Raw genomic sequence first — 25,307 nt, 5'->3', positions numbered from 1 at the left:
CACTTAGGGCACAGGCCCCAGAGTTAAGCCATCAAGTCCAACCCTCAGCTGTGTGACATTGGTCAAGCCCCTGAATTACTCGGTGCCTCTGTTACATCGTCTGTGAAACAGGAGTTATCTGCGTTCCTATCCCCTGATGCTACCATGAGGCTAAATGATATCAAGTCCTAATAGGCCAGGACTGACTCTGCAAACTTAAGCTCTCAGGGATGAATCAGAAGACAGGGGAGGGAGAAGAGAGAGCAGGTCAATTTGAGTGTCTATTTGGGTGTATGTGTGTCTATATGTATATATGTGTCTCCATGTATAAATATGTATATACACATTATATATATATATATATATATATATATATATATATATATATATATATATGTTTGGGGGAACCTGGGATATGGCTGCCCACCTGTCTGTACCAGGGCAAGTCACAGCTGAAAAACAAGAGGAGGGTAAGGGGAGAGAGAAACCAAAAGCAACAAGGGACAGGGGACCCTGGTCATAACAGCACCAGGAGTAGGGATGACAGTCTTTTAGTAATGTGATGTCTGACGGCTTTAAATTTGTTGCTTCCAGGTCCAGGCCTTCCCTGTGCATTGAGTAGTGGTAAGGAAACTGAGGCAAGAGGGATGCACTAAGGTGAATGCAGAAGGAAGAGACTAAAGCTGAATCCAAGTCTCCATCCCCGCCTTGCCCTCCACCCAGCTCCTCTGCGGGGTGCTCGGTGTGTCCTCCTCCAGGCAGATATAGATACACTGCCAATGTCCAAGGCACAGTCAAGAAGGGGAGGAAAGTCTAGGCTGCAGGAGGGTCCTTCATGGAGACACCCCAACTGCAGGGAAAGTGAAATGTTTTATTGAAAACACAAGTTCTTACTGCCCATGCTGTCCTGAGCATGACATTGTTGGCCAATGGGCAGGGACTGGATCCTTTCCCAGGGTAAGGACAGGATGGGAGAAGGGCAGGAGGGTTGAGAGGAGGCCTGTGGTGAAGGCTGAAGGAGCTTGGAACCAGGATGGTGTCCCGGCCAATCCTCTCTGAAGCTGGCTCTGACTTCTCACAGCGTCTGCCTCTGTCACTCATGTGCTCAGCACCAGAAGGTCCTTCAGGGAAGAACAAGAACCAGGTGAGCAGGTGGGTGGCACTGGCTGCAGCCTTCGCTGCTTGCTTGCTGTCTCATGGGATAAACAGGGTTGGGTAGCCTGTGGTCCACCTGTCTGGACCATTGCACTACCCCGCACAGGGGACTTTGGGCAACGTGGGGGACACTACCCTTTTTCCCCCTCATCTTCTTTTTCAACTAAATCAGAGAAGTGGGCCTATGTTTCTGTTTATATCCTTCCCAGATCCAGGACACATAACTGAAGGGTATTATACAACAAAATAAATAGTACAGAAATTGCAACCCAGAATAAAATGCCTATGTTGAGTCTGTCCTTCTACAGATGGTTGGGTAAAGCTATAAGTAATGGGAGGGGAGAGATGACTGTTTCTTACATAAGAGTTCTGGTTAATAAGCATAAAAGGAATTACATATGCAGAAAACAGCAACAGGCAAACACATGGAGATGACCACTGCTGACAGGAGCCAAAGTAAGTGCGGGTGAGATGGGAAGCAGGACACGTGGGCGTCTGTGAGTTCCCTCACAAGGTATGTGTGAGTGTCAAAGGGACAGAGTGGTTCCACAGTCGGGAAGCCTGGCAGGAACCAGGTAATGACAACCAGGCAGACTGTTCAGGAGAAGCCAAGTGGATTTACTGTGTCCTGGCAGGTGACAGTGGGAGAGACAAGTCCAGCCCCACCACAAGGCAACATCAGCCCTCTCCATAAACAGAAAAATATCACGGTCGTGAAGCCAATGGTTTCCATGAGGTGACAGGACTCAAAGGGGACAACACAATGCAATGTGGGACATCCCAGAGCAGACCTTGAGCTGTACAGAGGACACTTGGGAAAGGTAGGGAGCCCTGCACTGGTGCTCACTGCTTGGCTTTGGTCAGCAGGCTCCAATCACATACAGTGCTAAGATAAAGGGAAGCTAAGAGAATAGCATTCTCAGAAGATCTGGTCTTAACTTTTTTTTCCCCAACTTCTTCTGTAAATTTAAAATGATGTCAAAACAAAAAAGATAAAACAAATGGCTAGATTCATATTCTTTAAAAAGGATAAGAAAAAAACATTACTGGAGGCTGCAAGGCCAGGCCCTCCAGATCAGAAGCATGATTGAGGTGGAAATTCTAGAAAGATCAGAATGAACACCAGCAAGCATCAATGGGGGGGGGGTGACTTGAGTGCCCGCCTGAATGACACTTAGTCTGAACCTTGCCTACACTTTTTCACATGTCATGTGCTGAGCCCACTTGTCTATACAATGGAACCAAAGCCCCTCAATTTCAAGGCAGCTACCATCAGTTCAATGAATTTGTCAGTTACTTGAGGAGTATGGTTCTCTGGTGGGCTGCAGGGGCCAGGTGGATTGAACTGACTCCCAGATCCCTGTAGTGTGTGGCACAAAGTTCAGTAAACCGTGCCACTCTTCAACTTGGCACACTTGGTACTTCCCAGCTGGAAGCAGCAGGCACAAGAGTTTTCAGGTTTGTACCTTGTTTCCTCAGTCTTTGTCCTATGTTCTGAAGGGGAAGAACTTGAGCCCCAACCCCACTCCGCCCCCCTCCCTCCCTCCCTCCCTCCCTCCCTCCCTCTCTCTCTCTCTCTCTGTCTCTCTGTCTCTGTCTCTCTGTCTCTCTCTTTGTCTGTCTGTCTGTCTGTCTGTCTGTCTCTCTCTCTCTCTCTCTCACACACACACACACACACACACACACACACACACACACACACACTTCCTGTCAGAGTGGGCATAACTGATGGTGAGATCGGCCCTTGTCTCTCCTTACCTCCAACACGTCAATGTCGGCATTGCTGAAATCAATGTTGAGGATTTTGGGCAAAGGAACTCCAGAACCCAGTATAGCTGTAAGGGAGTCGGGGACAGAGGGGAGAGTCAGGTCAGGTGTGTGGTCCATGTGGACAAGAAGGGATAGCCTGGCCAAAATCCTTCAGCATTTGCAAGACCATAGCTCTCTTTTCTGCCTCTCTGCCTTTGCCCTTGCAAATGCTACCTAGAAGCCCAGGCTGTTTTCAGACATGCTACATAGCTAAGGATGACCTTGAAGTTCTAATCCTCCTGCCTCCATCTCCAAGTGTTGGAACTATAGACATGCACCACCATGGCTGGTTTACGGTGCTGGGGTCTGAACCTAGGACTTCATACATACAGGAAAGCATTCTGCCAACTGAGCTACATCTCCAGCCCCTTTCTACATAGTCTGAGCCTCCCTCCCCTGAGACTTATACCCAAGTCTTGTCATCTACGCTGCTTCTTAGACCTTAGGCCAGTAACTCTGGGCAGCTGCTACTCCTGCCCGACTCCTGACTCCTGTCACCAGAAAAACAAGGACCTGCTTTCTGTTTCTACACCTGTCACACTTACCCATGTCAATTCCTTAGGGACTATGTCCCCAGTATCAAAGAAGAGAAATATTTGCTGAGTGAAGAAACAGATTGGTGCAAGTGGACCCCACCCACCCAGTATGTGACTGCTGTGGGGTGTTTGTTGGTTTTAAAATGTCAAAAACAAAAAGAAGGAAGAGAGTGGGCTGGCTCAGCAGGTAAACGGGCTTGCTGCACAAGCCTGGTGATGTGAGTTCAATCCCCAGAACTCATATAAAGGAAGAGGGAGAGAACCAGCCTTACCCAGTTGTCTTTTAAACTACACACACACACACGTGCACACATGCACACGCACACTGTGGTACACACACACCTCTCCACATGCATTGTGTAATAATAATGATGATGATGATGATAACTAATAACAGAAACTTTAAAAGCAAAGGCAGAGGCTACATAGATTTGCTGATTGATGTTCTAGAAAGAAGAAAGTAGAGGGTAGGTGGAGTTTGGGATTAACTGACTTCTGGATGCCAGCAAGGCTGGTCAGTTGGGATACTGGGAGCCTGCCCTACAGGGTTGATTATACTGTTTCCCAGTGGCCACAGAACTCTGTGTGTGTGTGTGTGTGTGTGTGTGTGTGTGTGTGTGTGTGTGTGTGTGTGTGTGTGTATGTGTGCTATTGTGTTGTGGGAACTTTGGGAAGCATGGATCTAGTTAAATCTCTCAATTTGAAGGTGACAAATTGCACTTGGGGAAGTTAAAAGGACTTGCCTCAAGAGTACCATGCCAGGTCAAGAGTCTCCAGCCCTGGCCTGCCCAGTGCTGACACTACCCTCTGTCTGCACTAGATTTCTGTGACCCTTTCCTCTTAGGTTGCTGTAGCACTTAAGGAGTCATGGGTGGTCCTGAGGATGCAGGAATGGAGAGAGAGTTTAAGAGGAGATACTAAATGTTCAGATGACCCATCTCTAGGTGGAGCCTTCTAAGACTTATTCTGTGTTTCAAAATTTTACACACAATTCTCACAGGAACCAGACAGACAAATGAAAAGATAGATGTTAAATTGGGCAGAGTGGCATCTACCTGTAATCCCAACAGGTAGGCAGACGAAGCAGAAGGACCACAAGCTTGTATCATACAGTGAGAGTCTGTCTCAAAACAATCTAAAAATAGCTCTTATTAATTTTTTAAGCTTGAAGAACATTTGACTTTAGAGGCTTCATTCAATCTACTTGTAACAGAGTCCTCAGAAATGCTACTGTACAGTATAGCTATACTCTCAATCCCAGGAAGCAAGCAGCCACTAGGTTTCCAGGCCACGTGCCCCGAAGAGTCATGGGTACCAACTCTTACCATTCATTGCGGGCATAAATGCTAGATCAAAGATCTTCTCAACCAGCATCTCCAAGATGAACACCTGAGGAAGAAGAACAAAAACTCAGGCAGGGCTGTGGCTGGCTCTGAAGGGCCCTGGGGGACCTTAGAGTCCAAGGTGAAGGCTTAGTGCTGCCTTAAGAGAACACCAGAGAATCCAGTCGACAGCCCCTCGGTGTCCTCGATCCACCTTCTCACAGTACACAGAAAGGAGGAGGATCAGACCAAAGCTGCCAGGAGGCAAAGGGCAAAAAAGGCTTAGTGCCTCCTCAGAAGGCTGGGGATCTATAGCTAGGTGCACAGCCCAGCCCAGCCTCCAGCGGCCTGTGGGAAGGCTTTGAACCTCTCTGTCCTCGAATTTCCTCAACTGTGCAGTGGATATACCTGCCAGGACTCTGCGGGTTAGGAGGAGATCATTTCACCTGCCTGGCCGTCTGGCGATTAGTCACATAGGTAGGCCTGTGTGTTCGTGAACCCTGTGTCTGCGGTATTCAATAAATGTGCTTGAAAAACATTGAAAAACAGAACTAAATGTAGGCTGAGGCAAGAAGAAGAGTGCCACGAGTTCAAGGCTAGCCTGGGCTAACAATATAAGTCTCTGTCTTAAAAAAAAGAAAAAAGAAAAAGAAAGGAAAAAAGGAAAGAAAGAAAAGAAATATGTTTTAGCTTTTTCTCTTCTTCATGATCCTCTAAACAATACAGATAATAATCACAATCCCTACTACATGGGGTGGTGTGGAAAATCAGTGCAAACAATGTGTGTAATCGCCTGTCATAAGCTCTGCATAGGCCGAGTGTGGGCACCAGTGCCTAGTGCCCCTCCACGGGTTTGCTGCCTATGATAGATCACCGAAGTCCCTGCGTTTACTGTTCTTGTTTTGAGACTAGGGGTTTACCAGCTGTCTAAGTCACAAGAAGGTTGGGAGGACTGAGTGAAAAAAGCTATTCAAGGAAGAAAAGGCTAATCCTGCACTCCGCGCATAGCCGTTGAGCTCCTGAGGTGTGGTCCTCCTCCCCACCTGAAGCCCAAAGATTTCTGTTCTGGTTGGAGCTATGATAAGGCAGCTGCGATGCTGGGGGCAGGTTCTCTGCCTGAAATTGAGCTGATGACAACTGCTTCACTGATGCAAAATTGGGGATTGAAGAAGCTCAGAAACAAGTGCCAGAATGAATGGGTCTGTCTTTCTCCTCATGTGCAATACTCTCAACCAAGCCCGACTAAAACCGGCTTGAGAGAGGTGCAGGGGGTAGGGGGAGAGTGACTTAGGTGGGGGACCAACCAGTGACCAAAAAATTGGGCTCAGTATCATTCCTTGACTCTATGAGCCCTTAAGAGGCAGCACTCTAGGGTCAGAGATTTAGAATAGAAATTAATCTGTAGCTATCTCTTTTTTGTAGAAGAAAAATGAAGGTTCAGCATGAATGAGCAATGTCACGTATAGGTCACATATAGCTCTGGCCCAAACTTCAAGAGGAGAGATGGGCCCCTAGCACCTGGTTGGCCTTGTGCCTCCTCGTTCTGAAGAAAGGGGACTTGGGTGAGGTCCCAAAGCATCAGCTAGAATGAGCAGTGCCACTGTAGCTGAGCAGGAGCTGTGAGTTCACACCCTGCCCCCCCCCCCGCCTCACCTCAGTCTCCGTTCATGAGAGGGGGTGACAGCAGTAACGCCAATCCCCTGCAAATCCAAACCCTGCTGGGCTCAGCTAGGCTCAGAAGGTGTCTACCTCTCAGGAGGTCTCTTCTGATGTCCTAATACTTACATCAAAGTTGCCCACATTTGAGGTTCTGAGGTTGAGGCTCGTCCTGCAAAGGAAGAGTGTGACCCATTAAAAGCAGCAGTGACCCAGGACTCATAAGCAGTCAACAGCCTCTCCACCAGCATCCATGGGAAGACTCTTCCCCTGGCGGAACTGATGAGAGCAGCTCGCTCCCCTGTCCGGAGCACTAAGAATGTTTCAGACTCCCCTCTTGGTAGCCTGCTATCCTTCCTCTGAGTGCCACCAGGCCTCCCCATCCAGGGTACGTGGTCAAATATGAGGCATCAGAGTTCGTGTGAAAGTCAGACCCCACTCTCCACTCAACTGTGGAGAATGTCCTGTCCATTGGCTAGATCTGGGTAGGGGTTCGAAGTTTAAGGGGAAAATGGGAGGGAGGGAAGAATGGGAGGATACAAGGGATGGGATAACCATTGAGATGTAATATGAATAAATTAATAAAATAAAATTTAAAAAAAGAATGTTTCAGACACAATGCTAACAGACTTAATCCTGAAGTTATAGCTTTGCCACACATTAGCAGTGCAATCTTAGGAAAGCCACCCCTTTGTGCCTCGGTTTACTCATCTGTAGAGGGGATGAGGGATCCCTATGAAGCAGTTGGAACCATGTTTGACATGTAGCCAGTGCTCTGTGTGGACACTGACTGCCTCTATCTCATTTAATCCTCTTAGTACCCCCAGCCCCAGGCCGAGGCTGCAGGGTATTTCAGCTCAGCCACAGAGCTAGGGGTAGGTAACAGGAGTCATGTGAGCCAGTGTGCTCCACTCCTGCGATAGTCTGGCAAGGGAGGCCTGGGTGTGAGTTCACACTCCGCACTAAGAGTGCCCTCGTCTCACTGCGCCCCACAGCTGTGCCTTGATGGACCCACAGGCTCTTCCAAGAGGCATAAGGCCTTTGTGGCTGCTCAACAGGAAGGTGCAGCATCCATCTGGAGAGACGGCAGCCTTCCAAGGAGAACACGTTCCAGGCTGCACATCCTGGGGTCAGCGCCCAGCCCTCTCCTCCCCACACCACCCAAAACCTTGACACTCTGCAAACTGTCCATGTCACTCTCCCCACTGGAAAGCCCTGCTCTTATAGCCAAAAGACCCTGCTCTCCCCATGGCTGCTCTTCTCACCAGACATGGATGGCCATGCCCCCTCCCCTGCCCCCAAGACCATCCTAGGTGGCTGACTAGCAACACCCGTGACTGTCTTCCATTGCTGGGCTTCCAAAACACTGAGCACCAAGAGGAAAACTTACCCTGAGCTAAGTGTGACTGACAGCACAAAGTAAGATCTCATTAATCTTGAAATGGGGGTGATAGTAACACTTATTGGGTCAGTGGAATAGTAACACTGCAGGATTGGCTCAAGATTAACAGAGACACTTTCAGGACCTTCAGTGTCTGCACACGAGGTACCCAATGGATGACAGTATTTTTCATGGATCTTGTGAGACAGAGGATGCTGTTCCCATCTTCAGACGAGAAGACTGAGGCTCAGAGAAATCTGCTGGCTGACGTCACACAGCCAGTCAGTGATCACATCTGGATCTGAATGGCATTGCTGGAGTCTACAGACAGTGCTCACCATTCAGGGCAGCAGGTACCTGGACCTGCACTAGATCCACTCTGTGTGGCCTTGAGTTAACACATCTGCCTCTCTGAGCCCTAGTTTCTCATCTCTAAAACAAGAGAAAGAAGGCCCTTATGTCACAGACCTTTGGGAAGGCCACAACACGTAGATAAAGGACCAAGAGTAGTCTAGCAACTCATTGTCACCTGCACCATGGTGAGTCTTGAAGCACTTCTTGGCAGCAAGTTCTCTTGGCTCTATTCCTGGCTTTGTCCCATGGTGGTCTCAGCAGATAGGGCTATGGTCGCTTCTGCAGCCCCTTGGATTTACCCAGCCCTGACAGCCACACAGATGACCTTGATCCCTGCCTGGTGTCCGTGCATGAGCCAACACCAGCTGTCTCAGTACAGAAGACACACTCTGAGGAGCAGAAACCCACCACTGAGGACCCTCTTACTTGTCCAGCTTGGCATCAATCATGAGCTTATCCCCTTCCACAGAAAATGAGGCCAAGAGGTCTGTGTCCTGGAGGGAGAGGAGAAAAAAAAGCACCATTGTCATCATATACCCTGCTGCCGACAGAGTGCTCATGGTGCCCAATGGTGCCCCATTCACCCAAGCATGGAAGGTCACTCCTCTGCCAAAAGTCCTAGCCTCCTCATAAGCATGAGATTGCCAAGAGCACCCCCAAACCCATGGCTAGTATGCAGGAGTAAGCCAGCATCCAGTGCTGTTTTCACAGAAGTTTCTGTAAGGGTTGAATGTTTCTCAGAGACATTCCCACGACCACCATTGTGGGTGTGACAAAATCTCCCAAGGTAACTTGGGGGAAGGGACTTGCATACTCTGAAACTTGCTGGGAATGAGCCATTGGAGATGCAATTGGGCAGGACACCTGCCAATCATAATTGCCCTGCCCCTTCAGAGAGGCATAAAATGTCCAGATTCCTTCCCCTCTTCAAGCAGAAGCTTTGTTGAATGAAAATTTCACATTCTGGCCCCAACTGCCTTCCCCTAATAAACAAAATAAAATAAAACAACATTATGGAAATGAATGTCTGTTTCCAACAGACTGAGGGGACAGTGTTGGTAGACAGTGGTGGAGAAGAGCTAGGCCGCCGGTGCCTGTGGCAGGGATCTAAGCTTGCATGGAAGCCATCCTGAGGAAAGGGATTTGAATAGATGACAAAGGGTGAGGGAGTTATCCAGGCTCTAGGGGAGGGCATGTGCAAAGACCCCGAGCCAGGGAAGAGGAAAGTATTATGTAACAGAAGCCTGGACAACAAAGAGGTGAGGGGACTCCGAGACTCAGGTAGCATGATCTGGGCCAAACTAGACAAGGCTATGAGCCCAGGACTACAGTTTCAGTGGTGAGTCACTATAGAGTCCTCAGCTGGCTCAGATAGCTGGGCTGTTGATGGAAACTCGCATGGTAAATAGAACACGCACTCCCGTTCCCACCTCTCATCTGATGACAGTCAGAAAGGAAGACGCTCCCACCCCTACCCTGCCACACTGATTTGTCATGCTTCATCCAAGACAACCACCTTCCATCCTAGAAGTAGCTCATTGATCCTGGAGCTTCGGGCACTGTGAAAATAGCACATGGAGCCAGAGCCTTGAGTGTCTGCCAGAGCCTCACTCAGAGGAGGGAGTGGCCCTTCGCGTATGTTTCCTTGCCATCTACTGTGTGTTGGCCCTGTTCTGGATTGGAGTGGGCTCAATCTCTGCCCAGAAATCAGCTCACAAATGTATATCAGGATAAGGCTTCAAGCCAGGGAGACATAGTATGGGATGGCTGTGCTGTAGACGTGCTTTAGATGAGAGATGTGGGAGGAGCCTGTGAGAAGGTGGTGTTTGAACAGAAACCTGCAGGAGCAAGTGAGTGAGCCGTGCAGACATCAAGGGACAGCCCAAGCAAAGGCCCTGTGGTTAGACCAGGCTTGACTTTCCAAAGAGTATCGAGGAACTGAAATGTGACCAAGTGACAACCTTGCAGGACTTTGGGGGACATTTTAAGGAGGTTGACTTCCCTCTGGGGCTTGAGGTAAAAGCAGGAGAGAAGGATGTTTTTTAGTTTAAAGGGTTCTTCTGGGAAGTCTTCCATAATATGGCAAAGTGAGGAGGGTTCACAAGGATTTATCATACCTCAAGATAACTGGGAGAGAGAATTTTCAGCGTTTCCAGAGCATAGAGGAAGTGAGTGTGTGAGGTAGGTGATAGGTGTCTGCGTGTATGAGAGTATGAGCTGATGAGTGTGTGAGCTGATGAGTGTGTGAGCTGATGAGTGTGTGAGCTGATGAGTGTGTGTGAGCTGATGAGTGTGTGAGCTGATGAGTGTGTGTGAGCTGATGAGTGTGTGTGAGCTGATGAGTGTGTGAGCTGATGAGTGTGTGAGCTGATGGGTGTGTGAGCTGATGAGTGTGTGTGAGCTGATGAGTGTGTGAGCTGATGAGTGTGTGAGCTGATGAGTGTGTGAGCTGATGAGTGTGTGTGAGTTGATGAGTGTGTGAGCTGATGAGTGTGTGTGAGCTGATGAGTGTGTGTGAGCTGATGAGTGTGTGAGCTGATGAGTGTGTGTGAGCTGTTGAGTGTGTGAGCTGATGAGTGTGTGTGAGCTGATGAGTGTGTGTGAGCTGATGAGTGTGTGAGCTGATGAGTGTGTGAGTGCATGAACTGATAGGTGTGTGAGGTAGGTGATGGATGTGTCAGTGTATGAGAGTATGGTTTGATGAGTGTGTGAGGTGATGGGTGTGTGAGTGTATAGGTTTGTGAACTGATGAGTGTGTGAGGGTATGAGAGTGTGTGAGTGTATGAGAGTGTGTGAGTTATGAGAGTGTGAGCTGATGAGTGTGTGAGTGTATGAGAGTGTGAGCTGATGAGTGTGTGAATGTATGAGAGTGTGAGCTAATGAGTGTGTGAGTTATGAGAGTGTGAGCTAATGAGTGTGTGAGTGTATGAGAGTGTGAGCTGATGAGTGTGTGAGTGTATGAGAGTGTGAGCTAATGAGTGTGTGAGTTATGAGAGTGTGAGCTGGTGAGTGTGTGAGTGTATGAGAGTGTGAACTGATGGGTGTGTGAGTTATGAGAGTGTGAGCTGGTGAGTGTGTGAGTGTATGAGAGTGTGAACTGATGGGTGTGTGAGTTATGAGAGTGTGAGCTGGTGAGTGTGTGAGTGTATGAGAGTGTGTGAGTTATGAGAGTGTGAGCTAATAAGTGTGTGAGTTATGAGAGTGTGAGTTGGTGAGTGTGTGAGTTATGAGAGTGTGAACTGATGGGTGTGTGAATGTGTGAGCTGATGAGTATGTGAATGTATCAGTGTGTGAGCTGATGAGTGTGTGAGTGTATTGGTGTGTGAGTTGAGGGGTGTGTCAGGTAGGTAATGGGGTGTGAGCTGATGCTTCTATGAGTGGACGGGTGTGCTGGTGGCCTTGGTTTTGTTACTACATGCAGTGAAACACTTGGTGCCCTGTGATACATGCAGTGATCAGGTACCAATTAAAATAAATGGTACTAAATAATTGTGTTTTGGTTTGTTAGTGGGCACCAAGAGCGAGGGGGTGGTTACCATGTGTTGTTTCTCTCTGCCTTGCCACCCTATGGAAGGTATTGTCAGTGAGTATTACCTATGTTGTCTGTCCGAACACTGGCAGCTACACCTCAAGACATCCATGGTATCACCAAAGATGCTCAACCGAGCTTCCTAATGCCCACACACTCCTCAAGAAGAGGAAAAAGCCACACCAGGAGCCACTCACCCAAAGTCACACAGCCCAGGGTGGTAAAGGCTGGATGTGAGCCAGCTTCCCTTACCCCGAAGCGGGATAGCTCACCTCTGCTGGGGTTGTGGGCATGTGAAGAGGACAGAGAGACCTTGTGACTCTGTCTTGAGACCCAGCTGGGGGAACCTCACCCTCAGACACATACCACGTCGATGAGGCAGATGGTGGTCTCTACATCATTGGGTTGGGAGACCACGACCTCAGAGGTGGCAAACACTTTCACCAGCGCCTTGTCCTTCTGCAGTGTCACAGTCGGGGGATTGGGCACCTGGATCCTGATGGTGAGTGGGCGGGACTCAGGGTACTGCTGGAACACCTGTGAGTGGCAACAGACTGAGTGGGCTGGGTCATCGGCAGTGGATTTTTGTCAGCCAACCTCCAAACACAGAGTGGGCAGAGTGGAAGAAGGTTCCTTTACACAGGATGCCCACGCAGGCCAGGAAAAGGCATGGACCCATTATAGAGTGGAGCAAGAGGCTGACCTCTCTGATACTCCCACGTGGGACCACCATACCAACTTCACGTAACAAGACAGACAGAGCCTCAAGCTCAATGCCAGACACATGGAGATGCTCAGGACCTGGCTCAGAGCCAAGTGAGGTCTCCTGAAGCACTGACAGTCAAAATTTATTAATTCGATAACTGGGCCGCTTTTTTTTTTTTTTTTTTTTTTTTTTTTTTTTTTTTTTTGCTAGACTAGAGGAGAAAGCGGAGGCCAGAGGCAACTGATACAGGATACTGCCTGTAACCAGCAGGGGGCGCAGGGCCCTTTGCACCCTTCCTGGGATGTGAAGGAAGCGCTAGGCTGTCTCAAGTTCACCGACAGGGATTGGCTGGGTCCCCTGAGTGCTCCAGAGAGGACACTTGAACCTGATTCTGCAGCTCAAATCCCCAAAGCTGATTTGCTGAAGGGACAGCTCACCCAAAGACTGGTTTATCACAGTTGCTAAATATCCAGTTAATTTCATATAAAGCCCCTTCTAAATATGAAATGCAGGCCCCGACATTAAACAAATCCTTGGTCACTTTCAGAAGAAATGGGAAGCAACTGTTTCTCAAGCAGAATTTGCCCATGGCTGGTGTGAGGGCGATTCTCCCTATGAAGCCAGGTCGTCATCTAGACACAGGTGGGTTGACAGTCTTCTCTACTAACTCTTAATCCACACACAAATTCAGTAAATTCAGCCATTTAATTCATCCTCCAGAATCACTCTCAGATGCATGTCAACTACTCAGGCACTTGGCCAACTGGCTTTTCATGAAGATGCTCAGGACGCTTCCCCAGAAGTGCTTGGCGTCCAAACTTCCCCACCAAAACAGGCAATGTCTCTGAGACCTAGCAAAGCAGAGACCCCAAGGCAGCTGGAACTATGTCCCCAGAGCATCAGGAACCCAGGAGGCCACCAGAGCCTGGGTCAAGCTGCTCCCTGTGGCTTGAGCCATTTGCCACCTTGTCTAGCCTCAACTTCCGGGACCATCTTGAGCCATTTAAAGTCCTGTGTTCTTGTTGATGAACTCTGGCTCTCTGTGCCAGACAAGAACCAGGTCTTTCTCTCAATGAAAGGGGGGACTCTGGGACAGTCTTCTCATGAGCTGTCTGAGTCAGTGCCCGTGTGCACAGGGAGTGGTCCAGTATCAGAGGTTCACCGTGATGGAGCTGCAGAGGCTTAGAACTAAGAAGGGCGCCTCTGCTATTCAAATGCCAACCACACGAAGGCGGTAGCGATCACTTGCTGAGTTTTGTTGCCAATCTCTCCTCTCTCCCCTGAAGTAATAGGGCAGATGGAAAGAGATGGGGAATGGTACAGAGGGCTGTAAATGAGTATCCTCCACCCCTAGTAGCACCTCATACCCACAGAGTTCTTTGATGCCTGGGAACAAGCCAAGATATAGAGTTTGGAATAGAGAGGCCTTTGTTTTGCCTTTACACCACCCCTTGAAAGGGGATCTGTAAGTATCAGCAAGAACAGCTGTTAACATCTGCCAAATACCCACTCTGAGCCCTCATTTCCAGGTCAGAAAACAAAGGCTTAGACAGGTGATGTCATCAGCAGCTGAAATATGACCTGGACATGCTTAGTCATGCCCTTTTCTAAATACCTGACAACTCCTCCGGAGCTGCCCTGTGCCTGTGTGTGCCCGGCCCTGGATGTCCCTCTACTCAGCATGGACAAGCCTTCTTCTACAAAGAGGGAGAATAAGCTCATAAATACTAAGGTGATTTCCAGAGTCACACAGAAGAAGGGGAACATTTGTCTGGACTATGCAAGGCTAGTCTACATTGTCTCTAGTGCCACAGTGTCACCCAGGCCAGGAGTAGCCAGGCCAGGGTAAGACTGTGCAGCGTGGCCCACCACCAGGGTTCAGGACCTGTCATCCTCAGCCCTCCTTGTGTCCCCTCACCAGGACCTGCCCTATCCTGAATGCCAGGGAGCCAGGTTAGAACCCTGCCCAAAAGCGGAGGCAAAGCCATTCTCCGTTTCATGGTTATCGGTGTCTACAGAGGCCTCCAGCCACAACTTCTGTTTTCTCTTAACCAAAGTGGAACCACTTAAAACTGCAGAGCACTATGTATTCTAGTGACATGGAGCATTCTCCTCAGGACATAAAAGAAGCTAGAGACACGGGCATCACTGAGATTACTTACGTACCTTAGGAATCAAGGCCCCAAGTGTGGATGTGGTGAGGGGAGGGAGATCTTCAAACTGCGGGGGCAAAGACAAGGTCATGTGAGTCCTGAGGCAAGGGCAAGAGCAATGGGGACAGACAGCTGCTGGCACACCGTGCTTATATTCCAGTGCACCCTAAAACAGACACATCCTGTGGAAAGCCCCACACTCCACAAATAGACTACAGAGTGGCCACAGTGCATTTGCATGGCTAAGTGGATGTTGTGTTCAAGGCAAGCCCAAACCTTTCTTCTATAGTACAATATAAAATCCTCTCTGTTATTTCCTTCATTTCTCCTTCATGTCTGCTCACTTCCTAAAACCTCAAGTGATGAAGGATGAAAGGCAGTGCCACATGTCAGAAGGAGGAAGAGAGAGTGGGAAGGTGCGAGAGGGAGAGAAAGGGAGAGGGAGGGTGAGGGAGGGAGAGGGAAAGAAAGGGAAAGGGAAGGGGAAGGAGAGGGAGGGGAGGGAGGGAGAGGGAAAGAAAGAGAAAGGGAAGGGGAAGGAGAGGGAGGGGGAGGGAGGGAGAGAGAGCAGCTAAAACAAAGTCATTGTCTCCTACATAGGTACACAGTCAGGGCAAGGGTCCTAGTCACATGTTCAAAAGGAACACTTAAAACTGCAAGAGTTCTACCTACACTGGATGGACCTAAACAGATACTTTTTCTCCGCAGAATTATAAAATTTCATGATTTGGGTCACTGTTTTTTTGGAGAATACCTCATTCTTAGAAGAAACTGTGAAATTTATGGATCATAGTGCCATGTCTCAATGCCTCAAATTTTCCAACATTTAGAGGATGGATGGATAGATAGATAGATAGATAGATAGATAGATAGATAGATAGACAGACTGAGAGATAATGTATGGGTGCCTGCGTGGATAATAGATGATCAGGTGGATGGATGGATGGATGGGTGGATGGGTGAATGGATGGGTGGATGGATGGAAGGATGGATGGGTGGATGGATGGATGGATGGGTGAATGGATGGGTGGATGGATGGAAGGATGGGTGGGTGGATGGATGGATGGATGGATGGGTGGGTGGATGGATGGATGGGAGGATGGGTGGATGGATGGATGGATGGGTGGATGGGTGGGTGGGTGGATGGATGGATGGGAGGATGGATGGATAAGTAGATGGGTGGGTAGATGGGTGGGTGGATGGATGGATGGATGGATGGATGGGTGGATGGGTGGGGCTGGTAGATCGATGGCTGTATGGGTTTGTGAATGGTTGGGTGGGAAGTGTATGGATAAATTTTGAGTGTAAGAGGGATGGACAGTGGGTGGGTGGGTGAGTAAATGGGTAAATCAGGAGGAAGGTGTCTGGATGGGTAGATATGAAATGCATGTGGAGAATATTATCGGGCAAACTGGGTAAAGCACATATAAGCATGACTGTCCTGTCCTGTAGCTGTTCTAGTCAGAAATCTTTTAAAGGAGATGGAGAGAGTGGCTCGTGGGTGCTTCTCTAGGGTGCTAGTATCTTGTCTTCATGCCTCTTTTGATTAATTGTGCATGCATGTTGACAAACTGAAAGAATTCTAACTATTCATATTAAGGTGCTCGTGTGTGAATATGGTATGCCTTTAATAAAGGACTGAAATAAATCACACTGAACAGAGAGCAACAGCCTCCTCCTGGGACAAGGAACAGCTTACTGCCATGTCTATGAGGCACGTGAGAGGCTCTTCTAGATAATGGATGGGATGGGAAGGTGTTTGGGTGGGAGAATGGATGGATGGATGGATGGATGGATGGATGGATGGATGGGTGGATGGATGGATGGATGGATGGGTGGATGGATGGATGGATGGATGGATAAGTAGGTGGGTGGGTGGGTAGATGGGTAGGTGGATGGATGGATGGATGGGTGGGTGGATGAGTGGGGTAGATGGGTGAATGAGTGAGTGGATCATCATCTTTTGGGCTAACTGGAGTACAGGACAAAAGGCATTGCCAGCTTCAGTCCTCCCTCTAAATTATGGACTAGGAAGCACCCCAAGGCAGCCACTCACTGACCTGTTAGGTGGACTCACCATGCCATCAGTGATGTCGATGTCCAGTGCGCCTTGCTTCTGCAGCATGGTCAGCACGGAGCTCAGGAAATTGGCTGAGATGGCCAGCTGGGAGTTGGTGTTGTCACCCATGGGGGGTAGTTCTGGCATCGCTGGCCTGGGCACCACAGCTGGCCGCCCCAGGGGGTAGTCAACGAGGTCACCTCCTGCCTCCCCGACTAGAGTCTGAGGAGCACAGAAAGAGGGAGGGAAGAAAAGGCGGCTGGAGGCTGGAAAGAGGTGTCTGGACAGTCAGTCCTCTTGGTTGCCCAGGATGCTAAGCTACTCTTATGGACAGACTTTCCTCTGCTTGATGGGGAAGCGGGTCATGGCAGTTCCTGCTTCATGATCAGGTGCACACAACTATACAATTACAATCACACGCAGGCATGTACACACCCACATGCATGCACACATACACTGTGGCACGGATCCAGTGCCTCAGCCTATCACAGTGAGCCTGCACCCCGCACCTTCCCCCACTTGTCAGTTCTTGCATTCCTCTCATTAGACAAGCCTTGGTCTGTAATTGCCTGTTTACTTAAAGGGTTCTCATGGCTTCTCCTGCAATGGGCCAGAAAGCCCTGTAAAGCAGAGACTTTGTTCTGTTTCCTGCTTCGCCTTCAGCACCTGGCCCAGGCGTCTCTCCAATGGACACGTGTGTCTGTGCACATGGTAATACTACAACAATGTGGCGCGGGCATGTACCTACATCTCTGTGCCAAAGGCTCAGGGGAACACCATGTCCATGTGGCCCGGGGACGGCCTGCCTGCGCAGGTGTCCGTGCACAGTGAATGCCAGAGCCATGGGGACCTGGAGGACCCGCTCATCCCAGCTCACAAGATCCAACCTCCCAACTTCACCTTCAGTGAAGTCACGTTTCTCAGGTTGGCACCAGCCACCATGGGAGTGTTTGTACTATGGAAAGCGACAAAACAACCGCCAACCAGAACTTTTGAAAAACCCATTAAGAAAGAACCTGTGGTTAGTTAACTCTGTATTAGCATACTAATGGCCAGTGGTTCTCCCGCAGATCCAAGCTCCCAGCAGCAGCTGCCAACACTAGCAGCTGGGTGCCTGGGTTCAGAACCCAAGCATACAATCACTAGCTGTGTGACCCTGACCATGGAGCACCCCCTCTCTGTGCCAGAAGAACACGTCTCACATTGCCGTGCTAAGAGCAGACTGAGCTCCTCAGTGAGATGTGCTCACGTGGACGGGCCTGGCTCACAGTAAGCACTGAGTGGTGTGTGATAGTGCTTCCTATCTCTGTCCTAGAAGGTTCCTAATCCACAAAGGTTCCTGTTCAGGTGCTGTTCCTCATATATATAAATATCTCGTGTAGGGGGTGTGTGTGTGCATTTCCAGTCTATCACTTACATTAAGGTCCAACTCGAGGAATTCCCCAGTCACCAGTGGGAGGCTGGAGAAAGTGTACTGCACACTCCCAAGTATTCCCAGAGGCACCAGAGCTGTAGGCAGAGGGGAGGGTCACATGATGGTCCCTTCCCAGGCAAGCATACCTCCAGTGCCCTCATGCATTTGGATGTGACAGAGGATGGAGTGTGTACCAAAGCTCATGCTTCAACAGAGCGCCAGCTCTGTCCCAAGCCCAGCTCTGCCTCGTCCTAGCTGTGTGACCACAGGCAAGTCCCTGAACCTTTCTGGAGCTCACTTCCTCCTTTGTTAAGTGAGTTTGATATCACCTTTCAGATTCTGTAGCAGAGTTGGGAGATAGGTCCCAGTGCTGAGGAACCTTGTAAGCTGTGAAGCACATACACCAGGGAATGCTTTAAGGCTGCACCGTGTGCTCCTCAGTTGGATCTACATTCCCCTGGCTGCTTGGAATAAACACATTGTCTTCTGCACCTTCTTTCACCATCTTGGAAAGTCATCCCCCAACTGCCTAATGTCCCAGAGACGTGGGCTTCATAGCCAACAGGGCTGCATTCTGTGGCTGCGGAAAGCTAAGCACTGAAACCCTGTGGGTGCTGCCATGTGAAAGAAGATGCTACAAGACTGTCAGGCTTTCAAAAACAATTATTCCAGGAATCCAGGACTGCTGGTAGCACTGCAGCCTGGTCCTGAGGGGTCTGTTCGGTGTCTACACTGCCTCCTTTTAAAGAATAAGGACTTTTCCTCATTCCAAAACTACCAAGGCAGAGTCATGCTTCCACCCTGGATTCCTACTGTTGTCTAGACCTCCCAGGCCCTTAGGTTGTCCATGGCAACGACTGTATCCACTGAGGAAGGCCTGATTATTCTTGTGGAACCTCTGGGGCTTGCAATGAATGCCCACCACCCGGGCCCTCCTCCCAGCTGCCGCGGTATCCCTAGGGTTAGGTCAATCAAGTAGCCAGTAGACATTGGCCACATAGCAAAGAGGGAATACTTACAGTCCACGAGACCCAGCTGGTCATTGACAAGACCCAAAACCACATCCACGATGGGGCAGAGCTGTGGAGAGAGACACCAGAGGGCTCAGGAGGTATGGCAGCTGGGGAGCAACGGGCACCCACGGCAGAAGCCCCGGGTGGTGTGAATGACTTGACTGTTCTCTATGGGCCCAGTCTTCACCACAGCCCACTTTTAAGATGGGAAACAAACCCAGAGCTGTGGGTACTCATGCTGAGCCTCCCATCTTGCCACTCAGCTGTCCCAACCAACATGAACATGCCAGCTCTGGCCCTTTCCCACCCACTGGGTCACATGTCTGAGACACCCTAAAGACACAATCCCTCCCACACATCCTTACCAGGTCTGGGAGGACGTTGGCCAGCACTCGGTTGACTAAGTTATCCACCAAGTTGGGGAGGAGCCTACAGAAGAGGGGCAGGATGAGGACAGACTCACAGATATGGAGGGCTCTGGACTGTCCATCCACACAATTGCCTGCCTCCAGCTCTGAAAATTGAGATTCCCCTGAGCCCTAGACAGTGGCCCTGGACAGAGAGCTCTCCCTCAGGCCTGCCCACATAGGCCAACAACAAACTTCCTTCCCTCCCTTCTCCCTCCCTCCTTCTCCTCTCCTTTCTCTCTTCCTCCCTTTCTTCTGTTCTCTCTTTAACTTCTCTTCTCTTCCCCTTTGGTTCCTTTCCCTTCTTCCTTCCTTCCATCCTACTTTTCTTTCTCCTTTTTCTCTTCCTTCCTCCCTTCCTTCTTTTCACAAACCAAAGATGTCAGGGCTCTGTCATGCCAGAGAGTCTGGGACATCCCAGATTCCCAGCTGCCCAGACCTTCCCTCCAGCTCCTGTGATCTTCTGCAGAGCTATTGCCTTGTCACTTTTCTAGGGGGGCAAATAAATTCACTACTTTACCTAAGCTCACAGTATAGCATCTAGAACATTCCATGTGCTCAAAAAGAAAATTAATGGGTGAGACGGGATAAATCTAGCTAAGAAAATATGCCCATTAGGCTCACACTCAAGGACAGTTAAGTATGGCTGAAGAGCTTGCGTGGTGAGAGCAGAAAGAAGGCCAGAGACCTGACCAGGGTGGGTCATCACTGCTCACCTGGATTCCAGCAGATAAAGGTAAGAGACAAGTCATGCACATAGATGATACACAGATGACAGGCAGACAGGCAGACAGACAGACAGACAGGCAGGCAGGCAGACAGGCAGGCAGACAGGCAGACAGGTAGACACAAAGTCTTCCTGGTCAGCCCACTCCTTAACAGCACTCCTGTTCACCCCTTGCACTGTGCCTGGACCCTTCCCCCACAGAGAGCTAACTGCCCCTTCTCTGCCAGGCTGTGGAGCAGCGTCCTGGAGGAGAAGCCAGTTTGGACACCTCCCCGAGGCTTGCTATGCGTTCACCTTGGTTCTCTTTGTAAATGGATTCACCTTAATGGGGCTGATCCTGCCCTGGTTCTCCTGGGGTCACTGGGAATATGTGTGAGGGCACACACAGGTGCATGTGTACTGGTGTGTTGGAGGCAGTGTGCAACTGATCTACATATATTCCCCCTTATGGGAAGTGATGAGATACATCAGGCCTCCTAAAAAATGGCATCTATAGACAGTGTCCCCGAAACTCATTGGGTGAAACAGGGGGTGGACAAATGAATGACAGCTCATCCAGGAATAGCACGTAGCTCTAAGACATTAGACAAGGACACTTCAGTGTTTGGGTGCACAAAAGTCTCCCAGTTAAGTAAAAGGAAAGATCAAAGTGCCACAGGCTTTAGCACAGAAGCCTGTTTGCATGAAGGCGTGGGGGTGTGGAGCCACCCTGGTGCCTGCACCTGGGGTGACTCAAGGAAGCAGAAGGAGAGTTGCAGTGAGCAGCGTGGCCGACTTCGTCTGCACCTCTGTCATTGGATAGAAGTGAATGGAAAAGTTTGGGAAGATGTGTGGTTTGGATGCTGGAGCCTTGTTTTCTCTGTCCCTGGTCATCCTGAAGCACAGAGAGAGAAACTACCTGAAGCAAGAGCTTGGAATTCTAGTTCCACAGTGAATCTCACGCCTGGAGTCCACATGAGATGAGGGCCAGGGTGATGGGCCAAAGGACTAATAAGACAAGAGACACTCCCCCCCCCCCAAAGACTGAGGGAGTGAACAGGCAGGCTCTGTGCTCTGAGCTGTCATGAGTGTGCCCTCATCCAAGATCTCCCAGACCTGGGGACAACATACTGGCCAATACATGGATGCCCGACAGCTTCTGAACAAAGGATAGGGGCTTAGGCACTTTATAGAGGAGACAGAAAAATCTCTCACACATATCCCCAATCAGGGGTACATTGACTATAACATTGTCAGAAACCCTGACAACATGCCAGATTCTGTACCAATTATCTCGGTTCCCAAACACAGAATTTCCCCTATTCCCCAGATGCAGAATCTGGGGCTCAGAGGGCAACAGAGTCGTTGAGGGTCACACAGCAAGGAGCAGTGGAACTGAGATTTGAATCTGAGATGGTCTCTCCAAGGCACAACTCTTGAATTACCACCAAGCAGAGGCCAGGCCCCAGCCAGAGCAACAGTGAACTGGCTCAGTATGTGTGGCCTCTGTGTGGGACCATCTTATTTCCTTCCCTGTCCCTCTCCACCTCTTACTCACCCCCGGAGCAGTTTGACTTTGATGCCTCCCAGGAGGGTGTCGCAGCGTTCAATGACCAGCCGCGGGTAGCCCGTGCGGTCCATGGTCAGCCGAACTTTGGCCGTGATGTTTACTTCCACCGCAATATCCAGGAAGCCAATGAGGCTGAAAGAGACCAAGTAACCAATGAGACCATGAGCTACTCTCACCACCAGATGTCTCAGTCTTGTGCAGCCTGTCAGGCAACTGTCCCCTCAAATATTAGCACCGATTCTTCCTGACATCATGCCCAGGCCTGACATCCAGACCAAGTGCTATCCCACTACTTCAAGGCATCATAACAAATCTCCCTCACCCTCAGCCAATGAGAATCTTAAAGTCTCAGAACAGGGCTTGGTACAAACTTTTGTTTGTTAGCTAACCATCCTGACTTTGTAGAGATGACCTCACCCCACCCCAAGACAGTGAGGCCTGCTCTCCAAGGTCCACATGGTGGATGACTGGGAAAGCAGTCTGTCTATGCTCCCCACCAACCAGAAGCCATGTGGCCTTCATACCCTGGGCAAGTGAACGCAGGAAGACTCTGCAGCATTAGGAGACTTGTCTAAGTTTTAGAATCTAGGCTACTCCCTACCAGTAGCCTCCCAGATCCTAAACGCCACCCTGGGCTGCCTTGCCTGCTGAAGGGACCACTACGGGCTGACTTGGAGTTCAGACACTTGGGTCCCCCTGCTCCTCCACCATGATGGATGCAGCATCCACATGAGAAGAGGTAGCTTGCGCAAGCTCTCCTCTGAGGGAACTCACCTCTTTCCGTTGATGGCCACACGAGTATATAAGCTCAGGTAGACACCCACACCAGGCAGAAGCCTCACAGACACCCGGGGAAGGGTGAGCTCCACAATACGCAGCCTGCAGGCAGTCAAGAGAGGTGAGCTAGCAACCGCTACCATCCACTGCCACAGAAGACCCTCCCTCATTCCTTCTCTACTCCCCGCACTCTGTCCTCCTACCACAAAGATACCTGAGGTCCATGTGCAAAACATAGACAAGTGCAAGGCAGAAAGCCTCATGACCCACCATCCCACCTGCCTGAGCATCTGTTTGCATACCTATGCCTTTGAATCTTTAGCAAAGACACTGCCCCTGGCCAGATCTTTCCTGTACTCCTCAGAGTTCAGCCAGGGTACTCCTTGAATGAAGCCACCTGCCCTGAACCCCAGGCTGGTGACTCCCTCATTCTGTGCATGGACCTGTCAAGATGTCCAGTCCTAACATCTCAGATACCTTGCCTGTTCATGGCTCACCTGTCAGTTCCTTACCCAGTGATGCCTTGTACGGTGCTCAGGATGCCTCCTTCACCCAGCACACCAAGCACACCACCTCCTCCGAGGAGCCCTCCATCTCCAAGAAGACCACCTCCTCCTAGCAAGCCCCCTTGGCCTGCCAGAATGCCTTCATTTGCCAGTATGCCTCCAGTGCCCAGCAGGCCTCCGGGGCCCAGGGCCCCAGTGGCCACACCAGCTGGGATCTCTCCAGGCCTCAGTTCGCGCCGGTGGAGCCTGCCCACCAAGGATGAATCTGTTGCAGACCTGTACCGCCCAGAGCCACGATGGTAGGCCTGGTCTGCAGGACGGTAGTCTTCATGTCGTAGGTCCCTAAGGCTCCCATCAGGGTCCAGGATCTCCCCATAGCGGTATTTGCCCCCCAGCTGAGCAGTGTTGTCGTTCGTCTTAATGTAACCATATTTGTAATTGCCACCAAGCTGTTTGCCATTGGTGTATTTTGGGGGAGGCTCTCGGACATGGAAGTCGTTGTAGGGGACACCACCGACACCTCGGGGGAATTCAGCTTGTCTGTAGTCATCGTAGTGGTGCCTACCACCACCCAATAGCCCCCCACCATGGCTACCACCACCTAGCAGGCCTCCTCCACCACCCAACAGACCCCCACTATGGCTACTACCACCACCCAGTAGACCCCCACCATGGCTACCACCACCCAACAGGCCCCCACTACCACCCAGCAGACCCCCACCACTGCTACTCCCACCACCCAACAGGCCCCCACTACCACCCAGCAGGCCCCCACCGCTGCTACTCCCACCACCCAGCAGGCCCCCACTACCACCCAGCAGGCCCCCACCGCTGCTACTCCCACCACCCAGCAGGCCCACTACCAGCCCCCCACCGCTGCTACTCCCACACAACGCAGGCCCACTAACACCCAGCAGGCCCCACTACCACCCCAGCAGGCCCCCACTACCACCCAGCAGGCCCCCACCGCTGCTACTCCCACCACCCAGCAGGCCCCCACTACCACCCAGCAGGCCCCCACCACTGCTACTACTGCCACCCAATAGGCCTCCACCCAGCAGGTCACCACCACCTCCTCCACTCCCACCACCAAGCAAGCCCCCCAAGAGACCTCCTCCCCCACTACTGCTCCCTCCACTTCCACCAAGCAGCCCACCCAAGAAGGGCCCTCCACCATCACCACGGGCTTTACCCATGGGCACCTCCCTCAGGGCAGAGCGGAAGGCGTCACTCTTCTGAATTGTGCCTGAGATAGCTGTGGAGAGGCGCAGGTGTCAGCCACGGGGCTCCCCTTCCCAGTCCCCAGGCACCACCTCAGAGCATCACCCTGCTTGTGGAGCCTCATCCCACCACCATCATTACCACTCTGCGGCGGGGGGGGGGGGGGAGAGGGAAGGCAGCAATAGATCAAGAAGACAGACAGCACCTGTGGGCCAATGTCCTGGGTGTGACTGCCAACCCTTTAGCTAGATTCCCACATAACCGGGCCACACCGTGGTGGGCTTTCTCTCTCTCTCCTTCCTGAGTATCCCTCACTTCATGGCTTGATGAAGTCTACTTTCTCATGGATTATGAATTCCTGGCGAACCATCCAATGCCAGAATAATGGCCTCCATTTGATGGAATGAAGACACCAAAAGCTAAGAGGTTCTCAGATCAATATATAGGAAGTCATCTTGTAGCATCCTCTCTGGAGCCCTGGGCAGGGACGGCATGGGGGGTGGCACAACAGGTCCTTATTTCTCAGGGTACAGAGTAAGGACTTGAGGTCCAGAGGTACCTATACCTGAACTTCTGTGCCCAAGGGGCCACATGATTCTCTACAAGTTATCCCATTCAGCCCTCCTGGAGGTGGGCATGGCTCCACCCACTTTTCAGATGAGGAAACTGAGACTCAGGTTTTGAATCCCAGGAAGGCTGGCTCCAGGGCCCACATTCTTAATCTCTGCTGTCTACTGTCTGGAGAGAATGAGCTGGTGCCTAGGAAATGGCTCCGAAAGAAAAGAGAAGCTATGGCCCAAAGGGGAGAGGTCAACCGCCACTAACCATAGGGTATGCTAGCAGGTACTGAAAGTGAGTTAGCTCACCTCCTCTGCCCCTCCCATGCCACTCATGCCCCCCATGGGGGCTAGACTCACCATCGCCCAGCACATCTTTTGTAATTCTGAGGACTGTGGTTGGTCCTTGGCCACACACAGCTGCCACAGACAGAGCAGCCATACACCATGCAGTCCACATACTGATGTCGCTTTCCTGCTGAGACAGTGTGTGTCAC

The 25,307-nt window shown here is 50.6% G+C and overlaps 1 protein-coding gene across 1 annotated transcript; it reads right to left on the bottom strand.

Annotated features, from left to right (window-relative positions):
• Positions 1 to 1,076: 1,076 nt before the first annotated feature.
• Positions 1,077 to 25,270, bottom strand: Bpifb4 (BPI fold containing family B member 4). Its single transcript, XM_051143544.1, has 16 exons — positions 25,171 to 25,270; positions 24,225 to 24,287; positions 23,039 to 23,552; positions 22,524 to 22,628; positions 21,738 to 21,881; positions 19,432 to 19,495; positions 19,073 to 19,133; positions 18,057 to 18,148; positions 16,658 to 16,861; positions 14,594 to 14,647; positions 12,088 to 12,258; positions 8,619 to 8,686; positions 6,587 to 6,629; positions 4,805 to 4,868; positions 2,893 to 2,969; positions 1,077 to 1,100 (listed from the first exon to the last, which is right to left on the bottom strand). Exons 1-16 carry the CDS (start codon positions 25,268 to 25,270, stop codon positions 1,077 to 1,079), a joined length of 1,848 nt encoding a protein of 615 aa, XP_050999501.1.
• Positions 25,271 to 25,307: the final 37 nt, after the last annotated feature.

This window comes from Acomys russatus, chromosome 4 (genome assembly GCF_903995435.1).
Source record: "Acomys russatus chromosome 4, mAcoRus1.1, whole genome shotgun sequence".
Lineage (NCBI taxonomy): Eukaryota > Metazoa > Chordata > Mammalia > Rodentia > Muridae > Acomys > Acomys russatus.
The sequence above is the reverse complement of the archived record's forward strand: the minus strand, read 5'-3'. Positions and strand labels throughout refer to the sequence as shown.